This window comes from Ictalurus punctatus, chromosome 12 (assembly GCF_001660625.3).
Source record: "Ictalurus punctatus breed USDA103 chromosome 12, Coco_2.0, whole genome shotgun sequence".
NCBI lineage: Eukaryota > Metazoa > Chordata > Actinopteri > Siluriformes > Ictaluridae > Ictalurus > Ictalurus punctatus.
This window is the reverse complement of record NC_030427.2, coordinates 9,716,099-9,736,232: the sequence shown is the minus strand read 5'-3', so window position 1 is coordinate 9,736,232 and position 20,134 is coordinate 9,716,099. Positions and strand designations below refer to the sequence as shown.

Genomic DNA, 20,134 nt, shown 5'->3' with positions numbered 1-20,134 from the left:
AATGCCAAATAACAAAAACTTTTGTGTGTTTGAGACATTTTCAATCGCTGGTTTTGCCGTGCTGAACTGATTGACTACTTACCATGTAACATTCTCTGTTTTATACATGTCTTGCTTAATCTGGGTTCTTTTGAACAGTTGTTACTTCTCTATTACAAAAACGTTGGTAGAAGCCCAGTGATCTGAAGTAGCGCCTGACTGGGACTGATGATTGAGATTACAGCATTAAGTTCAAAGTTGACATCGGTATTTACGCTGGGAAAGTTACTCATTCAGAGTTGGCTTATGCACCTGCTTTAAGGGTCATGAACCCCCCCATCCCCCTTTCAGCTGAAGTCCACCTCACAATCTTTTTGAAAAATGCAACTTAAATGGGGGTGGATGGCTGTGAGAAGACTGGAGGGGGAGTGGGCATGGCAAGGCAGGGGCGGGGAAGAAAAGAGGAGGGGTGGGGCGAGCAATTGTCATCCGTCAGTGGCCCATGCTGACGCTCACTAAAAATCAAAAATCAGGGATAAAGTGTGAGGAATTGTAAGATTTTTATAGCTGTCAAAGTTAAAGTCCAATGAACCCCCCCCCCCCCCCCAATAGCAACTGAATACCCTGTACATATTAGATTAATCGTAACTTTGTATAATTGTATACATATAAATGTTGTTGTTGTTGTTGTTATTATTATTATTATTATTATTATTATTATTATTATTATTATTATTATTATTATTATTATTATTATTATTATAAAAGTTAATAAGCACGATAAATAATGTTTTAACACTTTTCATGATGAGGATATACTTCAGGAGTATCAGTAGGGATAGGTGATCAGATTGACCAAGGTGGGGGAGGATGAGGACGAGGATGATGACTTTATAAGCTTCGGTCACATTAATGTAGACATGATCCAACGTATTGTCACCTCTTGTAGGACAGGAGACATTTTGGGGAAAATCTGGGAAGTGCGATCCTTCGGGTGGCGTGATTGAAACGGCCAGCAATAATAACTGCACCGTCTGGATGATCTCCGTGTAGATTGCTAAGGCTAGCTCAATTATGGCGTGTGTAACCTCACGCTGTACACTTAATAATGATGTATTCAACATCAACAGAGCGACATGTCTCCGTAATGACAGTGTCTGTACACCAGCCTCTGTTTACATAGATGCCAACACCACCTCCTCTGCTTTTGCCAGTGCCCACTGCTGTACTGTCGGCTCTGGAAACGTCGCGTCCCTCTAGCTCCATTGTGCTGGAAAAGCACCACGCGCTGTCATGAATATTTAAGAGCCAGCATCTTCTCCTAGGATAAGAACGAACATCAGGGATGAATTATGCATACTGAATGAAGAAATAGTATTTATTTTTTATGTTGTGGTCAAATGTAATATGATGCAACATAAAAACGAGAATTTATGAATGAAAAGATGGCACACTTCGAAATAAACATCTAGCCGGTGTCTATTGCTGAATAGTCTTAATTCTTAGACGCGCTTGCGTTTAACTCGACTCTTGAAGATCTTTCAAAACACTTAGCACTGTTTTGTCTTTTACGCTTCTACGCTTGGACAATATATTGTAACTTCTGAATTTGCACTTTCCCCAAATGTAGTCGAAACGTAGCCAGATGTTTGCTGTCTGAAGTTGCGTTCTTTAGTTTTCCATTGTAGCCAAGACGTAGCCGACCGGTAATAAAAGCTTAATCGCTAAATCGTCACACGACATTGTTTGGCTCAATGCTAGCATTTGTACATAAACATGAAATGGCAGTACATCGTATCGCTACCGTTTTGTAAATCATTTTTTTACGTTAATACTCAGTGTCTGGTGTTCAGATGCAGCGATGAAGAGCGTGTCTTGAAACCCGAGTCTTGAATCGCACAAGGCATCTGTCTGTCTACGCATCTATCTATGCGCTGCCACTCATGCAGAAGCACTAAGGTCCTTTCAGCGCGAGGGCTCTGCTTTGTCATCAGATTGTTGGTTAATGAGCAGAAACCTGACTGGAGGCTGGATTTCCACATGGATTTTCACAGGAGCCCACCTGCTTCTTCACCAGGCAACGCACTCTAATGGTTTCAGCAAGGCAACCCATCTTGTCATGACGAGAAGATCTGAGACTGTGTTAATGCTTTACGTGAAGTTAATGCGTGATAATTTGCTGCTAGCCCGAGTTGTTCCTTGTGAGTAAACCGGAGACAAATCGGAGTTGGCATCAGGACACATCTAATGGGAAATGCACATTAGTGACAACCTGCACTTCTTTATATTTCCAAAATATGAGCTCGGTTTGCCTTTTTCCTCCCCACACACACACACACACACACACACACACACACACACACACACACGTGTTGATGAACATATGCTTTGTGCATGTTCAAAATGCAACATATTTTGCAATTACGTTAATGGGATCATAATTGTATTATTATGCTTCTGATAATAAGGTAAAGAAAGTGGACTGTATGAGGGGATAAACTGTCCTATAATGCAGGAAAAGTGTTTCATATGAAACAAGAGTCGTCACCTAAGGGCAAATAAGGACTCAGTCTTGCTAATCGACTTCAAACTGTAAGCGAGTTCTTCCAGTTCTTTCTGGAAGGGTTTGAAAGCTCCGGTGCATGCGGTTGACTGACCGCTGTGCTGTAAACACTGTTGTGGCAGAAGAGTTTGTTTAAAGCCCAAGTCTACCGAGTGTTTTCACTTTGAAGATCATTATGAGGGAAATTTGCTCATGCTTCATGATGCTCGTAATCAGCTAGTCCCAAGATCTCTGGTGCGATTACACACCTGTGCGGCATGTGGAAAACAAAGCTTTTAGTTTAACCGAGTGTAAGATTTTGAATAATGTCAGTGCTGTGGATTTCATTCTTGTCCTATTCTTGGTGCAGTTACATGGCTTGCCCAGCGCCTTTAAAGAGGCTTCAATGATCCATTAGGCCTTGCTGATCCCATATCTCTGATTGCTGGCTGTTTTTTTTTTCTTTTTTTGAGTGCTGCATACAGGAATGCTGATGAATGATTGAGAGAGAGCTTCCATAGTCATGAGCAGTATTCCGTCATACAGAAAAGTTCTGCTCGAGTTTTATCGATTTCCATTTCTCAGTATAGAACCTGAATCTGAGGCTGCGGTGTGTACCGAAAACCGAACAGGTGAAGATTAGAAAAATGTGGTCTTCTGCAGTTGTAGCCCATCTGACTCTTGGTTCGACATGCTGTGCGTTCTGAGATACTTTTGTTCTCACCATCGTTGTATTTTCAAGTGATTTTTATTCGAGCTCAACTCAAGCCACTCTGGTCTTTCTCGTCTGACTTTTTTCATGAATGAGGCATTCCCACATGTAGAACTTCTGCTCACTGGATGTGGTGTTTGTTTGTTTGTTTGTTTGTTTGTTTGTTTGTTTGTTTGTTTGTTTTTTGCACCATTCTGTGAAAACTCTAGAGCTTGTTTCTGTGTGAAAATCCCAGCAGATGAGCAGTTTCTGAAACACTCAAATCAACCCTTCTGCCACCAACAAACCTGCATGATTTTATGCATTGTGCTGTGCTGCTACCTGATTGGCCGATTGGATGATTGCGTGAACGAGCAGGTGCACAGGTGTTCCTATAAGTTAAATACATCAAGTTTGCCCTGTGCTTTAGTGCCCGTCAGTCTCAGTGAAGGAAGAGTGAGAAGCCAACACGTACCCTTAAAAAAAAAAAAATAAAAAAAAAAAAAAAACCTTCATACATTGGCTTGATGATCACAAAATGGATCTTCTGATCCACCCCAATTGCATTTCTATTTCTCAAGCACACCAAGAAAACCTGCCTCCGTCCTCCTAACCACCATCTGTTATTTCCATTGTTGCCACTGTCTTGCTAGAGAAAATAAGTGAGGAATCCCTGGGAAGGACGGCTTCAAGTAGCCAGTGTATATCCTCACCCGATACTGTCTCTGGTGACGAATCATTGTGTTCACATCTGACAAAGAAGGCAGAAAGTCCTTGGTTAACATTTCAGAGCTGTGCTGTTTTCTAGTCACGTGTAAAGACGTTATTTCAGCCTGAATAGAGTCTGACTGTGTGCGCTAACATATTAAAGTTATGTAACTGTTATATAACAGATTTTGTGCAGTTTAGTCACTGTTCTTTTTTCTTTTTTTTTTCCCCCCTTCATATTCTTGATTCTGGAAAGAGATTGGTAAGCATTTGTTCAAGCTCATTAATATGCCTAAAAGAAAAAGTTCTTACCTCTTCGTGGTCCGAAGCAGCGGATCAACTACGGTAGGTTTTATATTCTTGTTGTTGGAGTGGGCGGTAAGACGCACGCAGGACAAAGAAAGGCCACAGCCGTTAACATGAGAGGGTTTATGGAGCTTTATCATGGTTAGGAGGATGAAGGCAGGTTTTCTTGGTGCACTTGAGAAATAAAAATTCATTTGGGGTGGATCAGAAGATCCATTTTGTGATCATCAAGCCATGTATGAAGGATTATTTTTATTTTATTTATTTATTTATTTTTTATGGGTACGTTTTTGCTTCCCAGTCTCACTCTTCCTTCACTGTGCCTGACAGGCACTAAAGCATGATGTATTTTTCTTATAGGAATCAGTGCAGCAGTGTTGTATCATAAATATTGTGACTGGTGTACCATTTCAGAAAGGTAAATCTTTGCACCCGTCACCCCTGTTACAGCAGCAGTGACTCCCAGACCCAGGGTTTGATCATTACCAGGCGGAAGATAAATTTGCAGAGTATGTGGTGGTGCCTTGGACTGTTTTTGTGAGCCACATCATTAGATTAAAGTCCACTTGATCCCCTTTCACTCAGTAGCCTGATAAACGTCGGCCCAAGCGAACGGGATTACGGCAGCTCAGCCAGGTTATGTCTTCAGTCCCGAGTGGGAGTGCCAATATTGATGGTGCTGACCCACTTCACTTTCCAGCTCACACTCGCTTCCTGTGGACTGCTTTCACTGCAAATTCCCCGGTGGTATTTCTTCAAAAGAATTTAAATAATATTAAACCTGATGCATTGCATGTTACTTGTTGCTGTGATGGTTGCTTGGGATCCTTGCAGGATTTTGACTGTGTGAGTCATAATGGCGCCCGGGAAATGGACAGCCATCCATCCATTTTCTGTACCGCTTATCCTACACGGGGTCACAGGAAGCCTATCCCAGGGGTCTCGGGGTACAAGGCAGGGGACACTGTGCATGCGATTGTGCACTGAAGCGTTGGCATCCAATCCACTCACACACCCATTCACACACGACGGACAATTTAGACTCCAGTCTTTGGACTGGGGGAAGAAACTGGAGCACCTGGAGGAAACCCCCAAAGCACGGGGAGAACATGCGAACTCCGTGCACACAGGGCAGAGAATCAAAACCCCAACCCCGGAGGTGCGAGGCCACTGTGCTCTTGGAAATGGACACAATTTTAAAATTTAAAGTCGGAGGTGGACAAGTTGCTGGCCTGGGTGCACGGGACAAGCAGATGCTCCTGTGATCCTTTTCACTAGGCTCTTTATGAACCGATTATAAACCAGTATTTTTTTTTTCTTATTACTCTTACGGTAGTCCAACAACCAGAAAAAGAAAATGTTAAGCACCATGGCCCAGTTTTTTTTGTAAAAATTTTTAGTTTGTGTACCTCTTGTATTGATTTGCACGTACAAGGCCAGGCGAACATGATATTAGGACTAATAATACTATTTGGATAAGATCTGTAAAGATATTATGCATTGCCCACCTTAAGCAAACATGGGATTGTTTTAGGTTAAGATTCTCCAGTCCTAAACAGTTGTGAATGGCTTTTACAGAACTTGCAGAGTACCTTTTTAAAGCATTGCTTAGATTGTACAATTTCCTAATCTTTTGTTTAGCACATTCCATTTAAAAAATGGAAACAGTGGGTGTTGTGACTATCACTTGGCTCTTACTGAATCTCTTGGCTACTGATTGGTCCGTTAAACCTGTTGCCTGCGCAGATCAATGGGTTAGAAGTGTGTTCTTTGAGTCAGCAAATACACAGTAGATTATTTTTGATTAGATAGCTAACGGGTTTGTCTTTAACCCGTCGAGAACTAAGGTGTTACTGATGACATGTTCACATTTGATATAAACTCCAATAACGTACAATATACTAATAAGCTTTAGTATATAAATATGCTGCAAAGTCCATGGGATCTAAATTTCTTTAACCAACTCGAATTCCTAAACACGGCTTTAGGCTCATAGAAATAACGACAAACGCGTATGTGTAGATTAGACAAAAAGTTCCTGTGGCTGTTGGTTTGTGTCTTGTGTGCGCTGTACCATCCATCCAGCATTTTGAGTTTAGATGAAAAGACTAGTAGACAAATTGTATAGTGTGTTCTTTGATTTACATCTTGCATGAGAGGCTTTGTATTAGCTATTAGCAAATTACAAGCTAAATCTATGAGCTTGAAACACTCCATAGAGATTCCAGTGATCGCTACAACGAAAATCAAAGCTTTGAAGAATTCAGCAATGTCTCTATACACGTTTAGTGAGAGATTGTATATGATGGGATAAGATCAAACCGAGGTTATATGCTTTTCTGCCATTTTATTTATTTATTTATTTTTTAAAGTCCAGCAGGACATAAGAACTAAGTGCAGATAGGAACTAAATTTTTGAGAAGGGAAATGGAAAGAAAAGTTTGTACCGCACACATACCGTACAAACGGTCCAAGGAATCTATGTCCAAGGCACATAGAAAGTGAATGTTCACCTTTTGCTTTGTCGTTTGCTAGTATGAATGCAGAGTAATAAAGACATAATACAGGCTTATCTTTATTAAAAATGTACAGATCCTCAGTTAGTTCTAACACGCTTTAGGCTCATCATTCTTCGCACAAAGGCGTGAATGCATATGTGGTTTATTTGCCTTCCCGCTTGGCACAGCGCCTACTGTCTGCACTATATGGCCAACCGTTTGTGAACATCATCACAGTCGTATGTGCTTGTTGAACATTCCTTTCCAGATTTAGTCCCTCTTTTCTATTATAATAACCTCCACTCTTAAGTCTTTCCACCAGATTTTGGAATGTGTCTGTGGGGATTTTCCCATTCAGCCACAAGAGCATTAGTGAGGTCAGTCACTAGCTGCGTTTACATGGACAACAATAATCCACTCTTAATCTAATTAAGAAACCTACCATGTAAACAGCACTTTTTACTTACCTTAATCTAATTAAGGTCACAATCGAAGTAAGCAATAATCTAATTAAGACAGGTGGAGTACTCCTGTTTTAGTCGCATTATGGACGTGTAGTAGTGACATGTAGACACCTTAATCACATTATGAACGTCGTGTGGGAGTTTTCACCGCATTTTGCGACAGGACACGATCACACACGGCAGTTTTACGTTGTACGGCGAACAAGAGAGTTCGGCTGTGTCCCAAATCACATACTTTCCTACTATAGGCCTGTAGTGGGGAGAAATACATGTATCCCGGCTACTATATAGACGGTAACTACGCGATTTGGGACACACCCACCGCTTCAAGCAGTCGTCTATTTGCACGTATAACATTACAAATAATTAACTGCACTTAAAGCGTTCGTAAAAAAATTCAATAAAAACACCCAAAACTGTATACGGTACCATAACGAAGACGAACTGTATGTCGATGCGTGAAATTCTGGAGGGACGTCGGACGGCGTGGCGCGGTGACGTAATGACTCGGGCTGTTAATCTAATTATGTTCTATAACATGTAAAACGGGAACATGACAGGAGTATTCTAAAAGCGACTCATGTAAACACCTTAATCACATTATTATCTTAATCAGAGTAAGGTCAATAATTACATTACTGCTCTCCATGTAAACGTAGTCACTGATGTTGGGTGAGGAGGTCTGGGGTGCATTCGGCATTCCAGTTCATCCCAAAGATGTTCAGTGGGGTTGAGGTCAGGGCTCTGTGAAAGGCCACTCCAACCTTAATACACCATGTCTTCATGGAGCTCAATTTGTGCACAGGGACATTATGCTGGAACATGTTTGGGCCTCTTGGTTCCAATGAAGAGAAATTGTAATGCTACGGCATAAAAAGACAACAGTTTGGGGAAGAACCACAAATGGGTGTGATGGTCAGGTGTCCACACATTTTTGGCCATGTAAGTGTACGTCATGGATGCTGTTGCACTGGTGGCACAGACGAAACAGTGTGGATTAGACGGATGGCCGCTGTAGACGTACTTGGCTCATTTGGTGAGATTTGAAATTGCTCCAGCGTGAACGTTTTTGGTATTGGTGACCTACAGGAGAGTTCAGTATTCATACTTTTGCCTTAGAATTTTCACAATGCTACTTGTTCTACAAACCTGTTAAGTTTCAGATAAGGGGAATTAATTGTCTTTCTTGTCATTCCTTTTACTATCCCCCATGCTCTCTGCCTGGATGGAAGTCAATGAGGTGTAATGTTGAATATCAGACAAAAACGCTGTTTGGTCAGCTGTAATGATATCATGTGTATATCATGTGTATATGTAATGAGGTCATTAGTACACATTAGATTAATCTTGCTTTGTTTACACGATTGTATCACTGTTTAACTCCTCGGTCTGATTTGATCTTGTGGGGCTTGCGCGTGTCTGTGTGTGTAGAGTGAAATGGTGGTGGTTTTTCTATTTTCTCTCGTAATGAGATGAGCTCAGTAGATTAACACAGTGCAGTAATTAAAGCGACCCTGCCATTTAAGGCACGGAGTACCAATGTATCAGGTTTAATCTTCAATATAGGCTATTAAACCACCGCGCCATGACTTACTTCTCGATCCTAAGCAACTTGGAACATCGCACCTTTTGTTTGAACTCCTAATTAACACTCTGTATGTACACTGTGTGTTTGTTTATGTGTGCTCTTGGAGACAGATGGAGTTTAAGGCCAGCTCAGACTGTAGCAGTGTGTGAAAACGAGGATGTGCTTTGGCAGCTTGTGGAGGTTTATAGCTGAAGAATAGTGTCATTGTACTCATGACCCACAGCTCCCTCGATCATGTGATAATGCTGAAGTGAGCTTGCTTTTGTCACTCCGGTTAAACGACGATTAGGGCGTTTGGGAGCGCGTTAGCCTGGCACTCGGACGCAACGGTACGAGTCATGCCGTTTGCCTCAGAGCCGAACTCGCAATGGTTATACGCTGAAGAAACTAATGAGTGAGATTTCCTTAAGAAAAGTGTGGTAACAGTTTCCACGCATAAACGCTTAGTAAATGTAACTAAGCGTATGCTTAAATACGGTTTTACATGGCAGCGAGGGTTATTATATTATATAGTATTTATTGCACAAATAAAACGGGTCAGTCGAATTATGTACATTTGAGCGCTCTTGCAAAACATGTCGTAGTACATCCTTCAAGCCAACACAAAACAAGAAAACGATCCATCCATAACGTTGAAAATTAAATCTGTTTACGTTTCCATAAAAGCGTATGCGAGTCAATTCGAATCAATTATCCAATCGATTCAAATCTCGTTTTTCTAGTTTTTTGTGCAGTTCCGAAATAATAATAATAGTAAATTTAACCAAGTAAACTAAGTAAGATAAGCACTTCGGGCTTATTTTAGACATACGTTTACAACATAAAGCATTTCATTAATTATAATAATATTTTTCATGTAAAAATCATATTCCTTTGGTCATATTTACTGCACCATTGATTTATTGTGGGGTTTTTTGGGGTTTTTTTCAGTGTAGCTTCTAGAAACAGTATTTTCTCAGTTTTGTTTGAGTATAGAACTATTTCAGACTAAATAAATTGTTTCTACAGTGTACAAACATATATTTTTAGTGATCTGATCATAACCAGAGATCGATAAACCACATTAAACTGGGTCAGCAGGACATAAACAAAATCTATAGCGATTAAGATTATACGGTTTTCACATACAAGATGGCATGTCATTAAAATTATGATTTAAAAAAAAAAAATTGGGTGGAGAGTCCTACATTGTGCGATGTCTCTGCTGTTTTAAGATTTTTACTTGGATTGCACTGTACGAGACGATCCCAATCAGATGGACTAATTCCGTAACGCGTTACATGATGACGTCTTCTCCATGTCGGATCATATGACGATCCTCTAACAATTGATCTGGGATTGAATAAGATTGGGACTTTCCGCTTACGGTGTCAAACTGTGTTCTGAGCTGGGCTCGTGCAGAAAATGGGCTGCCATAAATAAATATTTTGTGAGCATGAGGTAATAAGGATATGTATTTTTGGTCCATTAGCATGTTTTCGCCATTGCCGCTAATCATTTGTTATCCATGTGATGATGAACAATGCTTTTAGTCACTTAAGCATGCAGTTTGCACAAGGCTAAACTGGTATATAAGCTTCCCTTCCTTATCAGCTTTGTAGCTCCAATCTAGTCTCGGATAACCGGTTGCATTTGTGGTAAGAGCACAGATTTCGTGTGTAGGGGGTGTTGTGATTACAATTTGGTCATTGTCCGGTTCTAAGACACTTTTTCTAAACCTGGTCTCTAAGTGACGATTTAAAGGAGGATCGCAGCTAGGCTCTTTAATTAACACGAGACTCTTGGGAGACTTGAATTGTAGTGACTCTTGGTATCCGTAGCTGAAGGATCTTTCTGCCTGAGCAGTCTGAATGAATCGACAGCAATTAGAAAAACAAAGCCACATCGATATCTCATTATGATATTAGGTTCTGATCAGGTGCTTTTAAGTTTTAGCACATATCTAACATCAATACGTTTAAACCAAGTCCGTCTCTTTGCTCTGGTTAATACATGAAATGTTGTTTTTCTTCCATCTGTGTATAGTCTAGTTTCAGGCGCATCTCAGGTCGTGATATATTGACGACTCCTGACTGTTTAAGATGATCAGGTATTGGTGTCCAACCTACCAGCTAGTATTCGTTGAATAGGTTTGATGCAACGCTTACCAGGATACTGAAGATAATGAATGAACAAACTTATCATTTTGGATTGGACTAGTTTTGCATGGGGCGGTGGAGTAATTATCTGTGATTATCTCTAGCTTGATATAAGTATCTCTGTGATTTTTACCCCCTCCAAATCCGTCAGACCAGTAATGCTTTTGTGCTTGCACACATCTGGAAAGATCACACCTGTATTTTACTTTGTATAAACTGACCAGTAGAAATAATATATATTCCTTCCAGATTGACTTTGGGAAAGATTCCGTTACTTCCTGTGGGAGAGCCAGCACGCTATTTTCAGTATAAAGAAACTCCAAGAACCTGCATTCTTCTGCCAAAACCAATTTGAGTTTAGGATGCAGCGTTATAAAATGTAGCTTGGCCATTACCTCCTACAAGAAATTCTAGCTGTAAGAACAGAGCCAGAAAGCTTAAAAGTAATTATCTGTTAAGGCTCGGGGATGCATTACCACAGCTGAATCTGAAAACAGGACAGTTTATGGTTCTTCTACAGGTTCTATGAAGAATTTTAGATTGTATTAATTGGAGTTTATTTAAATTACAGGTCATGAGCGTTTATATTTGTGACTTTTATTTTTGGTTAAATTGTAGCTTGAGGGGAAAGGTGAACTGTATGAAACTTTCCTTGGTGGTGTTAAAGATCGTGAGCTAGTCAGTACTGAATGTCTGTCCATGGTTGTGGTCATTCTTCTTCGAGTCCATGCTAAAACCTAATGTTTATTGTCCATTACAAAACATGCAACCATTATATAATGGTGTATTTAGTAGACCGAGAGAAACCATGATTAAAAAAATTCCTTTGCACAGTTTAATTTCCACATGGATTGTTCATCTCTCAGAGGAATGCTTCTGATGTCCAGCTCTTCAATGAGACATTATTCAGTCTCAAATCAAGGTTCATTTTTTTTTTTTGGTGATTTGTCTGTACGTAGAATTATTTGTGATTTTAATGACTGTAAATCCCAGTAGGGTTCTTAAGGGTTTTTTCTTCCATAGCAGTAAACATCAAGGCCTTTTTAATATCTGTTGTCTTTTATAGAGTGGCTCTGGCGTCATCTCTGCCGTTAAGGGCATTGCCCAGATAGAAAAATGAAAGGTGATAAAATGGAAAGACAGTATGTTCGGAGTTAGTATCTATGTTGTGGTTCAAAGGGGTTGTGAAGAACGCTTGCTGTTATTGTGTGGGGATTTACGAGTGTGGGAAGATGACTAAAAGGCCGAGGTCACAGTGTCACTGTGGAAATTACAGCTGGAGATTCTTCTTCGTCCCAACGACTTCATAGAAGTCAAGCCGTTTCTCCACTGTGCTTTAGCTTAGTTCAAAATGGCACAGTCTTCTGACCTCAGGATTGATTTCAGTGCAATACGATCTGAAAATTGCCAGTAAGTGCACTCAAGATCGATACACTGAGCCTGGTTTAAGTGGCGTAAATTCTCAAGTCAGTCTATAAGGATGAAGAGTGACTTCATTTCATCATGACACTTTTTACCAAATAACAAACCTATACCAAATAACTGGAATGGAAGAAATGTGCCCACGTTTCTTAAAATATCAACATTTTAAATGTGCCCTGACCAAAAGGATACACTGAGATGACTTGTATGATGGTGTTTTTAAAAAAACTGTATATGTACGAATATATTTTTGTTAACTCGATTTCCTCTGACCTACGTTTTGTTTCTTGTCTCTCGGTACTGTGCAGGCTCTGAGACTACAGGAGCACCGTGATGGCTAGCGGAGAGGATGATCATGTTGATCGACCCCTGCTCTCATCTTTCAGGCCATCTTCTGCTCCTAAACTAAATGTGCAGCGCTCGCTATCCCGAGAGTCCATCACCATCCATTTCTCTGCAATGGGCAAGGAAGAGGATCAGGAGGAAGAGGTCATATATGGACCGTTAGACCTGCCGAGCGACACAATGACGACCAGTCAAGGAGTAGTAACGGCTTTGGAAGCAAGTGAAGACCTTGTTCTTGAAGGAGATACAGAGATGAAGTCTGTCGGTAATTTCGATGCAGTTGAGTCCCTTTCAGCCATGGCAGGTCAACAGAACACTAATAAGCAGGAACACAGTTTAACGTGCTCTACTTCGGCTGAGCCTACAAAGGGGACCGGATCCTCATCAGGCTCCGCTAACGCCTCACCCTCCAAATCGGTGTCCCTTCCCTCAATGGACAAGGCCTTTCTCAGCCTCATGAAGTCTTTGTCTACAGATTTGGAGCCCCGGGAAGGAGTCCCTGTTCCTCCACATTTGCGCCATCGGCAGATGATGAAAAATTTTGTCAAATCTTTGTCTACAGACACGACCCAGGATCCCTCGGGATCAAACCGCCCTTCAGACTCCCGCCTCAACCTGCATCTCTTCAAACAGTTTACCCAATCCCGAGCCACTGCAAGTGTGGGAGACTCCAAAACTGCTCCAACTTCTCCGTTAACCTCACCTGACAACCGCACCTTCTCGTTTAAGGTGTCCGAGGTGGAGGCGCGCATTGAAGACACGAAACGGCGTCTTTCAGAAGCCATGGCCGATCCTTTGCAATTGATTAGCAAGTTCATTGGCGATGACTCTTCCAGTATTTACAGACCCAAACCTCTTTCATCCAGTGCCACAGAATTGACAAGTTTCTCCACTCTAAATGGCCATCTTGAAAGCAACAATAATTACAGTATCAAGGAGGAAGAAGGTGACCTTGATGGTGAAGGTGTTACCCCAGAGGCAGCTGAGCTGGCCTCAGCTGCTGAAAGCAAGACTGCCAAACCTTGTCCGTCCTCTCTGGGACTGGACACGTGCTCCATGTCGGCACTGGCCAAGCAGGATGACCAAGAGTTCTGTGAACTTTACAGTGAAGACTTTGATTTCTCTGTGGATACAGAGGTGCATGTTGATCGTACTGAGGACGTGAAGACAGGAAGCGGTGCTTCCAAGCCTGCTAGTCCGAGCACAAACACTTTTCGTCAAGATGAGAGAGAGTTGGTGTCAGCATATAGTATTCCACGTAAGACTTTGTTAGCTCTGACCATTATTACTTATGGATACTTTATCCTACCTTTGCCCACTTACCTTGGAGGAATGTTGCTGGGTGTAGCATTAGGGTTCATGCTGGCCATTGGTGTAGTGTGGCTAACAGGCCCAAAGCTACAAGGAATTAGACGTTTAAGATCCCCGAGGGATCTGTGGAACGTGGCACAGTTGGATATCAAAGAACCAGGCATCTTCAAGGTAGGTCTTCCCTCTAAAAGTAGTTTATTGTATAAGAAAACCTAATAATTTCTGACACACGTTTATTTTACTCACTATTAGAAGGTTTATTGCTTCTAAAGATAGCCTCCTGGCTCTGGCATTCTTGAACCTCTCCCTCATCATAATTTGAAACAAGCTTGTAGATATACCCAGCGCTATTAAGAACTGTCTGGGACCTTTGTGTCATAAGAGGGCGTTTTCCACTCCTACCCCAGGCTGAGAAAGAAGGTTAATGTTTAATCAAACTGCGAAAATATATAATGTGACTGTGGTACTGTGATGGAAGCTTCCCAGACAGTCTGCATGTGTTTTTATTTCTTTTTAAATACTTTGATATGCCACCCCTCCCCTTAATAACAGCACCGATCCTGTCAAGTACAGAATTTGTAAGTGCCTATTTTGTTGTTCCAAATATTCCCACAAGTTGAAAAAGATCGCGGTGTGGTGATTTTTGCATGCTAAAATGTACCAGTGTTTCATCATGGTCATTGCAAGATGCGTAGAGCCAAATTGGTATGTGACTCGTGCAGTCATGCGGGAACGTGGAGGCGTCAGTGTTGTGTTGTGTTCTGCTTAGACGTGAATTATAAAAGGCAAACTTGCTTACAGTTTTATGCTGTTGTATTCTTTCACGGGTGCAGCCTATTGACATTGTACAATGAGGTGCTGGTATTGGTGGATGTGGTGGATTTTGTCTGGGGAGCTTGGATAATCTAGCAAATTATGATGCAAATTCAAAGGATTACTACTTGGTGCTCAAACATCAGCATATTTAGCTGGTATACTGGCAGGTTGGATTGGAAGTTTATTTGGCTAAGATTTGTTTTGCGTAAGAGTGTGAAGATCGTCATCCTTACGAATGGGTAGAACATGATGAAAATGTGGTCATACTGGTTTCTCCAAAGTACTAACAGATGCTGGTTGGTTTCACCACTCCTAATCTTCAACCCATGGCCAGCCAAAAAAAGAAAAAGAGAGAAACAAAAAAAAACACCAAATGATTCATGGCATAGACTAGTTCTGAAGAAAAAGGCCTGCCACCCCGGCCTGCCAACCCAGCCTGCGGCGCTTGTATAGCTTATAGCTTGTGGACATTTTTGTTGTGATTGGTCAGGTAATGTGGGTGTGAAAGAAAAGTCTTACAACATGCCACGTGGTGAATAAACGCACAAGCGCAAACAGCCGATTCAAGTTGTAACCTCTATTTATATAGCACATTTAAAGACGTATGCAGTAAAATCAATCGCTTCCAGGCAGCAATGAAATAAAATACTAATAAAATTAAATAAATGAATAAAATAATAAAAAGCTTTTTTTTAAAAAAAAATAAAAGGCAGGACCGAATAGAAGACTTGATCCTACAGACTTTTAAGAGTCGAACACCTAGGATATTAAATGCATTTTTAGATTGGATGTAAAAATGTCTACCATAGGGGAAGCCTTTGTTGTTGTTGTTGTTGTTGTTGTTTCTTTTCTTTGGGGGGAAAAAAAAGTCTCTATGTAATCTCAGACCTGCAAAAGAACAATCCCAGTCGCCTTAATTCCTTGTTAGAGTCGGCAGAATAGTTAAAAGCAGTTGGTTAGACGATCTCGAATATGTGCATTTTCTTTTGTGGAACTCGTCTTATTACTGTTCAAATTATGTAACAAAACCACACCCATAAAATAATCCCAGGTGACCTACATCCCATCCCAAAATATTTTGTTCTATATCCTGTGGGAAGAGAGGTTTCATTCTTTGTACTGGTTTTCATTTTAGTTTTGTCTGAAGACTACAGACAATTAAATTTGGGTTAAGTTTAAAAGGATTTGTCCGAGAAGTGACACTTCCGAGGTTTTTAGGTGGGTTATTGAGTTCCGAGCCCTAACCACAAGCCCCACAACAAGCAGTTACCATAAAGGTCAAAACGGTCAAAATCGCAAATGTGCATTTGTGTTTAATGCTTTAATGCTGTTTGCATATTTCTTCCTGCAGGGTTGGATGAATGAGATTCAGAACTACAACCCAGAAACATACCATGCAACACTTACCCATTCAGTGTTCGTGCGCTTGGAAGGCTCGACTTTGCGGATCTCCAAACCCAACAAGAACATCGCCCGGCGAGCCAGTTACAACGAATCCAAACCCGACATCACGTACATCAGCCAGAAAATCTATGATCTTACAGACAGCAAGGTGTGTGTGTGTGTGTGTGTGTGTGTGTGTGTGTGTGTGTGTGGAACGAAGCTTTAAACTTCTCATATGCTAAACATTGCATAGAATCTCCTACCTGATGGGATGTAAAGAATATACCATTTTTGATTAACTACATCAACACTACGGCTACACATGAACATTGGTTGCTCCTGTTACATTTCTGAACTCGAGCCATCAAGTTTTTTGCTGTTTTGAAAAAGAACATATCGGGATTTCCAGCAAGAGGAGACTGTGAGGGGAAGTGTTAAAATTTTGAAATGTGGGGATTGTCCAAGTTGTTTTTTTTCCTGCCCCAGGTCTTGATGCCTGTCTAATTTTAACCAGTCCTCTTCTTCTGTCCAGGTGTCCCTGGTGCCCCAGAGTCTCGCCAGGAAGCGGGTGTGGAACAAGAAGTACCCGGTATGCATTGAGCTGGCCAAGCAGGATGACTTCATGTCTAAAGCAGAAGCAGACCGAGCCTCAGACGAGAAGGAGAATCAGGACATTGCAGGTTCACAGGAAGGAGGAAGGGCGGGTTCAGACCGTGAACTGCCCACCATCTACTTGTTTGGAAGAACGGGAAGGGAAAAAGAGGAGTGGTTCCGGCGAATTCTTCTAGCCTCGAAACTCAAATCTGAAGCAGCTAAGAAGGCAGCGAGCCTGCCAACTAGCAAGAGTGGTGAGTGTGTGCTTCCACTCTATCAATTCTACTAATAATATTAATATAGATGCGTTTAGTGAGACACATAAATCTAGAATGAGCATACTGGCCATTGAAATCAGCTCCAAGTGGATGGCTTGCTGTTGATAAGATTAGGTTTGTGTATGGGCCAGTGTTTTAATATTGTGCAATTTGGTGCGATTCCGTACTGTGTAGGCCTGTGCCAGTAACAATCATCTTATTTAGGTGTGTTGGGTTTTTTTTTTTGTTGTTTTTTTTTTTTTTGTTTTTTTAAGGGTCCAAGCACCAAAGGTGCAAGGGACACTCTTGTTTTTTGGACTGTTTGTTCTTTTTCCAACTCTCTGGCCATTTTAAGTGCTGGGCATACTCAAAAACTTACGAAATTTGGGACAAACATCAGAAATGATCACCATCAGGTTCTTGCAAAAAATTGACCATGGGGCAGAATAATTTTCCTTTTGACGGTTTCTTATTTATGGGCATCCAGTTTCACCAGCATGCACCAAATGTGATATACGAGTCTCTTTTAAGACAGACGAATTTTGCAATCACATCCATTAACTCTGCCCAACACTAATTAAAAACTCCTCCTTTGGATTTATCAGATTCAAACCAAATGTAGACTGCACGATGTCCAGATGTCCCATATACTAAACGGCGAAGGAATTTTCAGTATCTCAAATGGCGTTGCCATGGTGATTGACAGTGCAAACAGGAAGTGCGACGTAATTCTACTGTAGTTGGTTCAATGTTGTTCAAACCACTACGAAATGTTTAAGAACCTCTGTCTCAGCCTCCCTGGCTGCCTCTAGACTCTCCTGTAAATTGTAGAATATTGAACAGGGCAAAGAAGTGTCTCTACTGACCTGGCAATTATTTTCGAAAGTCGCCACTCTTGAGCTAGTGTGTCGCATCCCAGGGTACCACGTGGATATGTTTTGAGGTCAAAGCTTTGAAAGGCAGTACATACAGACCTCCGTGTCTTCAGCTAACTACCGTCAAAATCACTGACTGTGCCTTTAAATAACCCTACGTTCACTGCTTGTTGTTGGCCTTTTGTGTGTGTAGTGACTGCTACTGTTACTTTTAGGCGTGCACTTTTTTGAGAATGAATTTTTTTTCTGATAACAAATGCTAGTAGCTATGTATAGCTATTGTATGTAGTATAGCTATGTTACTTGCATTGTTGTCGGATTCGGAGAGCAACCAGGGGCAACGATAATCTCTACTATTTCGTTAAGCTTTACTTTTCTTTGTAGTCTTCATAAAGATTCAACAATGATTTTCTTATGCATCCAACAGTAAACAGATACTTTTTGAATGTATGAACTAGTTATAATCAAGTCAAGTGAAACTTTTTTTTGGTTATTCCTCTATATAGCTTGTACACGCTGGAACAAAATGTTGTTTCTTCAGGACCATGGTCCAACACGGAACAGTACGCAGGAAGACTACAAAAGAGCAAATGCACAACAGTATGAGACAAGTGCAAGACCATAAATACACCGGATAATAAAAACTGTAAACTATTGTGTATTGCAGCAGTATTGGCAACAAAAATGAGTTCCATAATATAAAAGTGACAGATGCAGCTTTGTGAAGTGCGTTGTGCAGTTGTACAGAGTCATACTTGGTTAGTGTTTGTCTTGCCCAGGAGAGCATTGGGAGACTGCAGGGTGTTTGAGTAATTTGACTGTCACAGTAGGGTACTGAATAAATGTCAGACCTTTTCGATTTGTAACATGAATCGAATGTTGTCACTTTGTTACTTGCTGCAGTCACTGAAATCATGGCGATGCAAAAAACAATAATAATTGTTCCCCTTGTTGCTTTTTTTGCTTGCGAGTGTGAAGGTAGGGTAAGTGTTTGCTTTGAAAAGCATTCACCATGCTGCCTTCACTGGAAGCAACAGACTAAGAAGCAACTTTTCAGGAAGACATCCGAGTTATTATGCCATTAGCTGTAGCTGATATTTAAATTGCATATTTTTTGTGTGTGTGTGTAGCTTCAGCACTGTCCCATAGTCGCAGCAGTAGCAGAGGCAGTCTGGATGAGTTCCTGTCATCCCAGGCAGCTAAGAAAGAGTCGAGTGTAAGTGCCAAACAGAAGTCTCTGTTGGAATACAGTATCTACATGGCCAACTACGTCGGCCCTTCTAAAGCGACTAGTGCCAACACCAGTCCTGGAGCAAGCCCACACAGCAGTCCCAGTGTGGGCAAAAAGGTATCGCACATGGAAAAGAGTATGTGTTTGAATTTGTGTGTTGGTTTGCTTGTGTCTGTACATGCATTTTGTTGCAATTTCCACTAAAAATCTAGCTTTATCATAATTTTACCCTCCTGTTCTCATTATAAATGGATTATTTTGCCACCATTTTGAATTAAAAAGACATTTTTATTTTGCAGATTTTTTTTTCTAACATGACACTTTTTTAGATTATGATGGGTATTTTTTTTCTTTTTTCCCCCCTGTACAAAAAAATGAAGGTCACATGATGGTAAGAGGTCACATGAGTGTGTTTGGAGTCTGTGCATGTGCCTTTTCTTTAAATATGACTCCTATTAAGTGATCATATACGTCTGGACACATTTATTGATTCTGGTCTCTGCCTGTGAATCAGTTGCCAAGCAGCCCAGTAAAAGAAAAAGAGGAGGTGCCTGTGAGCTGGCTGAACGCTCTGATTGGCCGGATCGCTTGGGATTTCTTCAGGGAGCAGCACTGGTCCGAATGGGTGTCTAAGAAGATTCAGATGAAGCTCAGTAAAATCAGGGTGAGTTTGTTGAGAAATAAACATGTCTCCTATTTCCTGTATTTTCAGGAGTGTAAGACTTTTTTTGGCCAAATTGCATTTATGGGAAGGCTACAGTTACAATAAAAATTATTCAACCCCCATTGCAAATCAGGTTTATTGTCAAAATTTACAGACTTTCAGCTGTTTGCAATGAACAAGTCAAACAAAAGCAATTGGAATAGTTCAACACAACGAATGCTTCAAGTAGTTTCACCAAATTCAACTGAAAATGAAACCTCTCCAGTTTCAAAATGATTCAACCCCCTAATAGATTTCCTCACAACAGCACAAATATGCAAAA

The 20,134-nt window shown here is 40.9% G+C and overlaps 1 protein-coding gene across 3 annotated transcripts in view; it reads left to right on the top strand.

Annotated features, from left to right (window-relative positions):
* The window catches only part of LOC108273123 (testis-expressed protein 2), a 51,074-nt gene that overhangs the window by 13,189 nt on the left and 17,751 nt on the right, over nucleotides 1–20,134 (top strand). For all 3 annotated transcript variants that reach the window (XM_053684151.1, XM_017482152.3, XM_017482153.3), the window contains 5 exons: nucleotides 12,645–14,163; nucleotides 16,160–16,360; nucleotides 16,724–17,039; nucleotides 19,048–19,265; nucleotides 19,663–19,812. In XM_053684151.1, coding sequence (XP_053540126.1) covers nucleotides 12,670–14,163; nucleotides 16,160–16,360; nucleotides 16,724–17,039; nucleotides 19,048–19,265; nucleotides 19,663–19,812 — 2,379 coding nt within the window. In that variant the 5' untranslated portion in view covers nucleotides 12,645–12,669. The remainder of the gene's footprint in view (nucleotides 1–12,644; nucleotides 14,164–16,159; nucleotides 16,361–16,723; nucleotides 17,040–19,047; nucleotides 19,266–19,662; nucleotides 19,813–20,134) is intronic.